Below are 10,822 nucleotides of genomic sequence, written 5' to 3' on the forward strand. Positions count from 1 at the left end.
CACAGACACAAACACACACTCACAGACACAAACACGCACAGATAAACTCACACACTCTTACAGACACAAACACACTCAGACACAAACACACACATAGACACACACAAACACACACACTCACAGACACAAACACACACAGATAAACTCACACACTTACAGACACAAACACACACAGATACACACACTCACTCTTACAAACACAAACAGACACATCGACACACACAGATACACACACACTCACAGACACAAACACACAGATACACACACACTCACAGACACAAACACACACAGATACACACACACACTCTTACAGACAAACACACACATAGATACACACAGACACACACAGATACACACTCACAGACACAACACACACATAGACACGCACACAGACACACGCTCACAGACACAAACACACACATAGACACACACACAGACAGACACAAACACACACAGATACACACATACACAAACACATACACACAGATACACACACAAACACACACAGACACACACACACACAAATACACACACACAGACAGAAACAAATACACTCAGAAACATACACAGATACACACAGACACAAACACATACACACATACACAGTTACACAGACACAAACACACACACACACTCATACACACATACACACACAGATCCCTTTAGAAATCAGGAAGAATACCTTTGTATAAAAAAGCTACATATTTAAAATAAAATAAAAAATAAAAAACTTGGCACCTGCCAATCTGTGCACATCACTTGTCACAAGTGCCTTTCCTCCACCCCACTCATCTCTACCCCACCCTTCAACTAAAAAAAGAAAAGCTGAAGAATGTGACAGCCACTAAACAATCAGAAAAGGGAGAGGGAGGGGCTTTTTGGGCCATCGGACAGGGAGGTGTTATCAGACTGAGAGCCGGGCTGTGCCCAGCCAGCCGACTCTGCTGTAATTGCTTCCATTGAGTGTCTCTGATTGAAGCTGTTTGCCATTCAGTGCTTATCTCTGAATGTGCACTCTGCTGATGGAGCTCGGCCTGCGAAGGTAGCGTCGAACCCCACGCTAACCTCCGCCGGGATCTAGAGCCCGCAGCCTGTAGCCGAAATCGCAATTCAAATACAGTACCAGACATGTTAGCACTGAGTAATAGATGGAGAGAGCAAGAGAACGAGAGATAGAGAAAGAATAGGGACAAGACCTTGAACGGAGCACAAAGACAGGGACAAAGAAAGACGCAATCTCTATAATGAAGTTAAAAAAAATGGCTGCCAATCAGATTTCTTTACAATAAAGTCCAAAGGTCTGAACTTGTTACTAGAAACGTCTTTTGTTTTTATATATTATTTCATCATTTATAGATTAACATTCAACTTTTATTAGTTCTACTTCCATGATGCAGTTGAATCTGATTCATTCATTCATTCATCTTCTACCGCTTATCCGAACTACCTCGGGTCACGGGGAGCCTGTGCCTATCTCAGGCGTCATTGGGCATCAAGGCAGGATACACCCTGGACGGAGTGCCAACCCATCACAGGGCACACACACACACACACACTCTCATTCACTCACGCAATCACACACTCCGGACAATTTTCCAGAGATGCCAATCAACCTACCATGCATGTCTTTGGACCGGGGGAGGAAACCAGAGTACCCGGAGGAAACCCCAAGGCACGGGGAGAACATGCAAACTCCACACACACAAGGCAGAGGTGGGAATAAAACCCCGACCCTGGAGGTGTGAAGCGAACGTGCTAACCACTAAGCCACCGTGGTTTGTGCCAACAAACTCCTTTTTCTATTGCGTTGCAAATGTGCCACACATTCAAAGAGAAATAAAAGATGAATTAACAACGTGTTACTTACTGTAATAATGAAAAGCAACAACTACTCTGAAAAATATCACAAGCTGTTTTCTGTTTTCTGTGTATATTCTGAAAACGAATATGTTGAGCTCAGGTTACAGTCTGTGTGGAATTGTGCATGCTCTGTATGTGTGTGTGTGTGTCTTACTAGTTCTTCATTTCCCTTCCCAGAAGGCAAAATAGCCTGGAGGTAGATTCTCAAGACTAAAATGGCCATAGGTGTGTGAGTGTGTGTGTGTGTGTGTGTGTGTGTGTGTGTGTGTGTGTGTGTATGTGTGCGTGTACGCGTGCGCGTGTGCATGTGTGTGTCTATGCATAGAGTATTCCTGACCCGGCTCCAGATCCACTCTGACCCTGACCAGGAAAAACATTTAAAAATGACAAAGTAAATGAATGAATGAATGAATGAATGAATTAATGAACACATACATGAATGAATGAACGAACGAACGAATGAACGAACACACAAGAACGAATGAGTAAATGAATGAACATACAAATGAATGAATGAATGAATTAATGAATTTGTATGCAAGAATGTATGAATGGATAAATGAAAGAACGGATGAAGAAATGAATGAACTGACAAACAAATGATTGAACACAGAAATGAATTAATGAACACACACGGAGGAATGAGTGAATAAATAACATAACAATGAATGAGTGAATGAATGAATGAATGAATGAATGAATGAATATACAAATGAATGCATAAATAAACAAGCAAATGAATGAATGAATGAATGAACGATTGAATGAATGAATGAATGAATGAATGAATGAATGAATGAATGAATGCATTCATTCCTTCTTTTCATAAACTTTCAGCGTTTGACTTTTGGATGCTACAATAAATAAATTTTCAACCACAAGTATAAAAAATTATGACTTATTCACACCGTTTCTCATCTTTTTAATATCATTTCTATAATGCAGACAGTTGATCCCGGTTCAGGGAGCTGCTCGTTCAGCACAAAGGGTTATAGGGATGGAGAGCATTTGATGCACAGGTATGTAATCATGTCTCAGGAGGAAGAAAGGCCATCAAGGTCAGGCCTTCAGAGACGGAAACAGAGAACAGGAACAGTTCTAAAAAGCTGGAGTATGACTAACAGTCTGACAGACTCACTGGAAAAAAAAGGCACGGGGTCACGAGGTGTGCAGGAATAATACAGAGCGTTGCATGCAATCTGAATAAGGACCAACTTCTACAAATGAATGGTGGGTTTAAATGGTTGCGTATGAAGGCTGCTATTAACATAGGTGACATTCAATATCTGAAAGCTTGCAATACTATAGTATAAAAAGGACAAAAAAAATACATATTATATATATCTATATATATATATATATATATATATATATATATATATATATATATATCCTGTCTGTAGCGATTCACAACACTTTATTCTGATTTTTAATCTTCCTGTGACGCTGTATTGTGACAAAGTCCATTGTTAAAAGCTCTATACAAATTAAAGAGAATATAGCACTATGAAAGATCTACACACTGATTATTTATATAATGTAGAAATAATATAATATGTATTGTGGAGGTATAGTATGTTATCACCTCACATGAAAGGATGGATTGTGTTGGCATTTTTTTTTTTTTTACCTCCACAGTGACAACTCCTCTTCTGAAAGTCTACCACCACCAATTACAGCACACAAACCACCTGGGATCTGAACCCGAGCCTCCCACATCTACAGAAAAAAGTGTCGAAAAAGTCGTATCCTAATTATCAGAAAGACTCCTGTCAGACAAAGAAGTGTACAATCGCTAGGCAGAGGGAGTGCTGTATGATCTCGGCGGGGGGTTCGCCATATCATTTGTACAAGATCAGATTTAATCTGCTTATCGTAGAGAGCATTAAGGCAACAGCAATCAGCGTTATGCAATAAAGAAGGCCACCGACTACGGACTACTGCTGTGAGGTTCTCTCTCTCTCTCTCTCTCTCTCTCTCTCTCTCTCTCTCTCTCTCTGTCTCACATTCTATTTCACTATCTATCATGCACACCATCTAGGTTTGTTAATATATATGCATGAGCTTTTGTTTGATCTCCCACATCTCCTGACCTCTATTCTCTCACTTTCTCCATCTCAGTCTCTGCTCTATCTCGCTCATCCTTGATCTCTTCTCCCACTGCTCCGTTTCAACTCATATCAGACTACAAGCTAGGGATTGCTGGTGCTGTGTGTGTGTGTGTGTGTGTGTGTGTGTGTGTGTGTGTGTGTGTGTGGCCGATTTTGTGTGAACAAATCTATATAGTCTACATATTGTAAACATCAGTGCACTACCTAATTTGCACATGAATGTCTCTTCCTGCCATAAATACATGTTTGTAACACCTTTAATGCAATTATGTGATCAGCAAATCACATTGAGAATACAGATATGACCAAACTTTCAATCAAGCTGAAAGCTTAGAAAGGCTACGGTGCATCAAATAACCACCAGTTGCAAGTGTGGTAAAGAGAAAATGATCTTAAGCGTATCCACAGAAGCAGAAAGCCACATAAGATTGCATACCAGTCCGCCAAGAACTTGGAATCTGAGGCTACAGTGGGATTAGGTTCACCTGGGAAACTTGACAGCTGAAAATTAGACAAAACACAGGCTACAACAGAACCTCAGAGGCCCAGCAGTGGTGGGATTTAAACTTGTGACCTTTTGATCAGTCAATATCCTGAGTGGAGTCAGTACCCCTTAGTGGAGTCAGTATCCTAAGTGGAGTCAGTCTCCTGAGTGGAGTCAGTGCCCCTTAGTGGAGTCAGTACCCCTTAGTGGAGTCAGTCTCTTGAGTGGAGACAGCATTCTGAGTGGAGTCAGTCTCCTGAGTGGAGTCAGTACCCCTTAGTGGAGTCAATACCCCTTAGTGGAGTCAGTCTCTTGAGTGGAGACAGCATCCTGAGTGGAGTCAGTACCCCTTAGTGGAGTCAGTCTCTTGAGTGGAGACAGCATTCTGAGTGGAGTCAGTATCCTGAGTGGAGTCAGTACCCCTTAGTGGAGTCAGTCTCTTGAGTGGAGACAGCATCCTGAGTGGACTCAGTCTCCTGAGTGGAGTCAGTACCCCTTAGTGGAGTCAATACCCCTTAGTGGAGTCAGTCTCTTGAGTGGAGACAGCATCCTGAGTGGAGTCAGTCTCCTGAGTGGAGTCAGTACCCCTTAGTGGAGTCAGTCTCTTGAGTGGAGACAGCATCCTGAGTGGAGTCAGTCTCCTGAGTGAGGTCAGTCTTCCGAGTGGAGTCAATACCCCTTAGTGGAGTCAGTCTCCTGAGTGGAGACAGTATCCTGAGTGAGGTCAGTCTTCCGAGTGGAGTCAGTACCACTTAGTGGAGTCAGTACCACTTAGTGGAGTCAGTCTCTTGAGTGGAGACAGCATCCTGAGTGGAGTCAGTCTCCTGAGTGAGGTCAGTCTTCCGAGTGGAGTCAATACCCCTTAGTGGAGTCAGTCTCCTGAGTGGAGACAGTATCCTGAGTGAGGTCAGTCTTCCGAGTGGAGTCAGTACCACTTAGTGGAGTCAGTACCACTTAGTGGAGTCAGTATAGTGAGTGGAGACAGCATCCTGAGTGGAGTCAGTATCCTTAGTAAAGTCAGTCTCCTTAGTAAAGTCAGTCTCCTGAGTGGAGTCAGTACCCATTAGTGGAGTCAGTATCCTGAGTGGAGTCAAGCACAAGCTTATGACAAATCAATGTATTTTTTAACAAACAAAGGCATTACAGCTGGATTTTTTACCCCACCTCAAACCATAACCTTGAACATAACTGTCATTTAAAAGTGAGTGAGTCGTGCAAATGACAAACCTGCAAAGCAACAAGAAATGTTGACTTTGATGGAAGGCAGTAAAAAAAGCACTCTTGGTGCTCTTGAGAGTGTATCTGAGCACACTTGTCTTCCTCTACCTAGTCAATGGGCAATAGTGAGCTGGCTTCGGTTGTGGCTCGTGTGAGCGGTGCACCGTCGGTGCGTCAGAAATAAGCTCAGCGTGAGGCCAGGAGCACACAGTTCTAAAACAGCTCAGTCACACTCCGAGACAAGAGAAATTACTGTATGATTACCCATGATACCGTTCCACGGGCAGCCGTGACACATTCATTAAAGCAGCGGACAGTGGATAATTGCTTTCTACTGACAACAAGTTGCACGACCGATAATAGTCTTGACGTTTTAACGGCTCCCTATGGGAGGTAAATGAACACTAAAAGGATGAGAAATCTTATCAGCATTCACCACATGCCTCTCTTCTTCTCTTTTTAATTCTCTCTTTTTCTTTCTTCCTTTCCTCATCTCTTTTGCATTTCCCAATCTAATTTCAAGTAATATATAGCCCTGTTAAGTGTTTTATGCCTTTGCACCGAGCCAGGAGCTAATTTCCTAATTGAACCTTGAGGAAAACAAAACAAAGGCTTTTCAGTGGTTTTATGAACAGGAATACACACACACACACACACACACACACACACCTATACAGATGTTTATAGTGTCGCCTCATTGTCTGTTGATCCCCACTGAGATAAGGTGAAATCCCTTGAGTACACCTCAAAAGGTCAGCAAAAACAGGAAGTGTGTAAGACCGATTCCCATGATGCACCGTTTCTCCACCCTGGAGAACTGCTGACCAGAATGGTCCAACCCCCCTCCTCTTCCCCCAGCAGCACATCCCAAGGCAAAGAGAAGCCCTCTCTTTACAATCAGCCCCCTGTCACAATCTTCTCGAACACTGCCTTCAGCCTCCTTCGTATTCTCTCTTGTTCTTCCTGCTCACTTATTCATGCGGACTCTGCAGGCTCACTTATTCATGAGAGCCCGCTATGCTTAGTGCCAGAGCTGCAGGCAAGAAGGAAATGGTGCTCAAATGAAACATGAAGCGCAAAGGCTCTGTTCGGGATGTCGACACACAGGATGGAAAAGTTCCTAGTATATAAAAGTATATATATATATATATATAAAATAAAAAGCCCTCCTTCTTTCAGACAAATGCAGGGTATAAAGTTTGGCACGGTGGCTGTTCTCAGGTCACTTGCTGTGCTAGTAATATAGTCATCATACTAAAAAAGCCACGTGAACCTGTTGGTGTTCAGGTTTGGATAAAACAATGATTTTTTAAAGATGATACACTCTCACAACACACACTGTCTTGCCTTCTCGCATAGCCTATTGATCCAGAAAGCAGGATCAAGCGAACACATCGCAGATGATGGCACTTAAAGGCTCTGAAACAAAACATTCAGTAAATTCATCTTATCTGCTGGAGCACACAGGGAATGAAACATCGCACGGCTCCATACGGACCTCTAGCAAGTATCTTGCATGCAGGAATCCCAAGAGGTTGGGATTTTCTTCAACCAGTTACAGTACTATAGAGCGACAATAACGATCTACATGGAGTTTTCACTGCAGGTTAGATTTTCATTCATTAATCTTCAGGAATCTATTCATTCTGTTAAATAGTGGGGTTACGGAGACTGTCCCGGGAACACTGGGAAGAAGGTCCATACCAGTCCATATCACGACACACTCATTTACATGCTCTATAATTAGACTTGACCATTTTTGGGAATAATTAAAGACCCATGAGGAAACCCCACAAAGACATGTGAATCTCAACATGCAGATTAACCTGGAGCTCAGGATCGGAGCAGGCACACTGGAGCTGTGAGGCGAGAACACTCCCCTGTCAAGCTGATTCACTCTCACTCACTCACTCATCTTCTACCGCTTATCCGAACAACCTCGGGTCACGGGGAGCTTGTGCCTATCTCAGGCATCATCGAGCATCAAGGCACCAAGTGCCAACCCATCGCAGGGCACACACACACACTCTCATAATCACACACTACAGACAATTTTTCCAGAGATGCCTATCAACCTACCATGCATGTCTTTGGACCGGGGGAGGAAACCGAAGTACCCGGAGGAAACCCCCGAGGCACGGGGAGAACATGCAAACTCCACACACACAAGGACGAGGCGGGAATCGAACCCCCAACCCTGTGAGGTGTGAGGCGAACGTGCTAACCACTAAGCCACCGTGCCCAACCGAGCCGATTCATTTTAAAATATAATGAAAGAAAAGTCCAGTCAGGGTTCTGAACATGTACTGCTCACACAAAACCAACAAATCTAATGATATTTTAAACAAAGAAAGGTAAAAAGACATCATTTATCCAGACTTCAGGTTCTCTCTCTTCTTCCAGCCTGTTTGAACTTTTGACGCCAAGAAATGCAGCACGCTAAATAACATGATGCCAAGAAAGATTTGTCTCAAGATGTCTTTCTTAACTTATTAGCTGTCATTCAAAAGAAGAAACAACAAGCCCCTTAGCTAGAACTGTTAACTGTGCACCAGTGTGTGTTGCAAACAAACTCATAATAATGAAATCAAGGAGAAACTGGTTGCACCTGCTCCAGCTCCAGCTCTGGACTTGTGTTCCTTTGAGATCCTTTGTATGTTTTTCCCAATGGCTGGGCACAACTGGATACAATTCCCACCTGTCTGCATAAAAAGAGCAGGAAATGGAGGCAGATGGTCCGATTATTTACAGCCTGATTTGTGCTCACACTCCAGGAGGAAAAAAAAAAGGCGCAAGCACTTGTCACAGGGGTCACACCTTAAAACGAACAAATCTTCCAAGGGGTGGTGGTATTTGGCTGCTCTCTGTTCAGGGTTGCCAAAGCTATCACATATTTGGATTAGGACTTTTATGGTGCACCTTGGATTTTTTTTTTTGTTAGTTTTTAAATGCCAGATATCCTTCCTGATGGAACCCTTCCGTTTTTATCTGGTAATGGAACCGGCACAGAGTTAACTCCTCGGGACTCGAACCTAAGCCGTGGCAATAAGAGCGCAGGTCCCTGGCACTGGACCACCAGGGGTTCGTCTTCACAGGATTAGGGAAGCATAACTAAAGTATAATAGAACCTTAAAAACCAAGGTTGTGCCCACAATAATGCATTTACCCAGATTTCCTTGTTTAGTAGGAGAATGAGGCAAGAATATAATATAATTATTCACAGACATTATAAAGAAACTAGACAGAATGTATTTAATGAAAACTACTTTAAGTGGCGACGGTATCATAATAAAGTGTTAATAAACTTGTCCTTTCTTTTGTTAGTACCGTTGTACATGGCATACGAATCGGAAAGCCTGTCTCCACCGTGAGTCTCTGAAATGAGGCATTAATAACAAACTGGCGTTCATTAGACATGCACCGCAGAGGCCAAACAAGGTTACACTTTTTTTCAGAGAGCAGGAGGGAGGGTTGCAGCATTGTTCTTATATTAGCGGATATCAAGCTGAGCTTGCTGGATATCAAGCCGAGCCGGGTGCTTGTGCACACTGGACCATTGGGCCTGAATGGAGCAGAACAGCATCTATTAACACCGTCCATCTAATTACGGCTCGCATCTCTGATATATCCTGGACTGAACTTAACAGCCATAAAGCTATTTAAAAGCCACCGTGTAGTGATATGTTGAGCTGTAATTAAAGATCCAATTAGGAAAAGCAGATATAGTCTGCGATACTGTAGAACAGAGGTCTTCCCCAAGAGTCATAAATAAAACCTAACGAACCTTATGTGTGGCATCACTAAGATGAAGACAGCTATGTGTTTGTTTAGAAGGACAGCCGTAAGAGCAGCTATTTAATTAGAACGCCGGTACGTCGGACACAGACCCACTGCTTAATGCGGTTTCCTTCCAATAGTTCCTGAGGTTAATTAAAACAAACAAGCAGACAAGCATGTAAACCATTCCATCAAGAGCATGCAGATTTGCCGTGACAACCCTGATCCTCTTAGCACATGATGAATTTAATAGAGCATCTTTTACCCCTTGCATACACTAGCCCATATATTTTGTCGCAGCAATCATAAATACTGTCTACCTGCACATCCGGTACGATTATATTAGAGATGGTGCCGATATTAGCGTCCCGCTGATACTACAGAAAAAAAGCGGATCGGATATAGAAAAAAAAACGGATCGTATAGGATTAAGATAAAAATGGCAGAGATTGGAAGTGGAGTTTGGAAAAGTCATGAAATCGAGTGGTGACCCGGCAAAATTGTGACTGTTGGTTTTCATTACTAAAACCAACTTTCTTTGTAAACAGCCCAGGTCTGATACAGAAGCTAGTAGCTAGAACATATAAACAGCAGTTAGGGGAAGAGGGGAGAAAAAAAAACCTCATTCTGTAAAATTTCATTAATCAAGCCACAAGTAAGGGATCATGCGGCCTGCTTTATTGTGGGTTACTCGTGAAGGATGGAACATTCTCTCACTGCTCATAAAAAAAGATTCAGAACAGGCTCATATAATATATATATATATCATTTCCTTTGAACTCACAGCATTTGTTGAGCCCGGAGCCATAAAACACATTCATTTAAATCTCTGTGAAGGGTATTTAAGGAGTGGAACATGCTTGTCATATTTGAAAAAAAGAAAGAAAAGTCCATTAACGCAATTGAATAACTCTTTTCATTTCCTCTGTGAGGATTCACTGAAGAGGATCTGGCTCAGCATGAGCACAAAAAAGAGAAAAAATAAAGGCTGTGGTGCTACTTACCATTTGGTGGTGCTTGTCCTTCACATCATAGACGCTGAGTTTGATGAGGCTGTCCTCGTAGACGGGCCAGTCGGGTGACAAGTTCACACCAGTCAGGAACAGAGGATCTCTTGTTCCCTGCCAGGAGAGAAAAGACAACATAGAGTTTGTGAGAAAGGGTCTCGGAAACTTTGGAGCTGCTGAGTGAGCTAACAGCTGTGCACAGTACGCTACACATACAGGAGTTTGATCTACGCTCGCTTCGAGAAGAGAGTTCACTTGCAGGAAGGCCTCAGGGGTTGGGAAAGGAAACGTTCTGGAAACGTGGTTACAATCCGACTACAGTGTAATGGAGATGGACAAGCATGAATAGGTGAATTTTGTGAGCG

General features: G+C 42.8%; 1 protein-coding gene across 2 annotated transcripts in view; it reads right to left on the reverse strand.

Annotated features, from left to right (window-relative positions):
* Positions 1–10,822, reverse strand: part of inpp4b (inositol polyphosphate-4-phosphatase type II B) — a 195,604-nt gene that overhangs the window by 183,052 nt on the left and 1,730 nt on the right. For both annotated transcript variants that reach the window (XM_060873092.1, XM_060873090.1), the window contains exon 2: positions 10,455–10,571. In XM_060873092.1, coding sequence (XP_060729075.1) covers positions 10,455–10,571 — 117 coding nt within the window. The remainder of the gene's footprint in view (positions 1–10,454; positions 10,572–10,822) is intronic.

This window comes from Tachysurus vachellii, chromosome 6 (genome assembly GCF_030014155.1).
Source record: "Tachysurus vachellii isolate PV-2020 chromosome 6, HZAU_Pvac_v1, whole genome shotgun sequence".
NCBI classification, from domain to species: domain Eukaryota; kingdom Metazoa; phylum Chordata; class Actinopteri; order Siluriformes; family Bagridae; genus Tachysurus; species Tachysurus vachellii.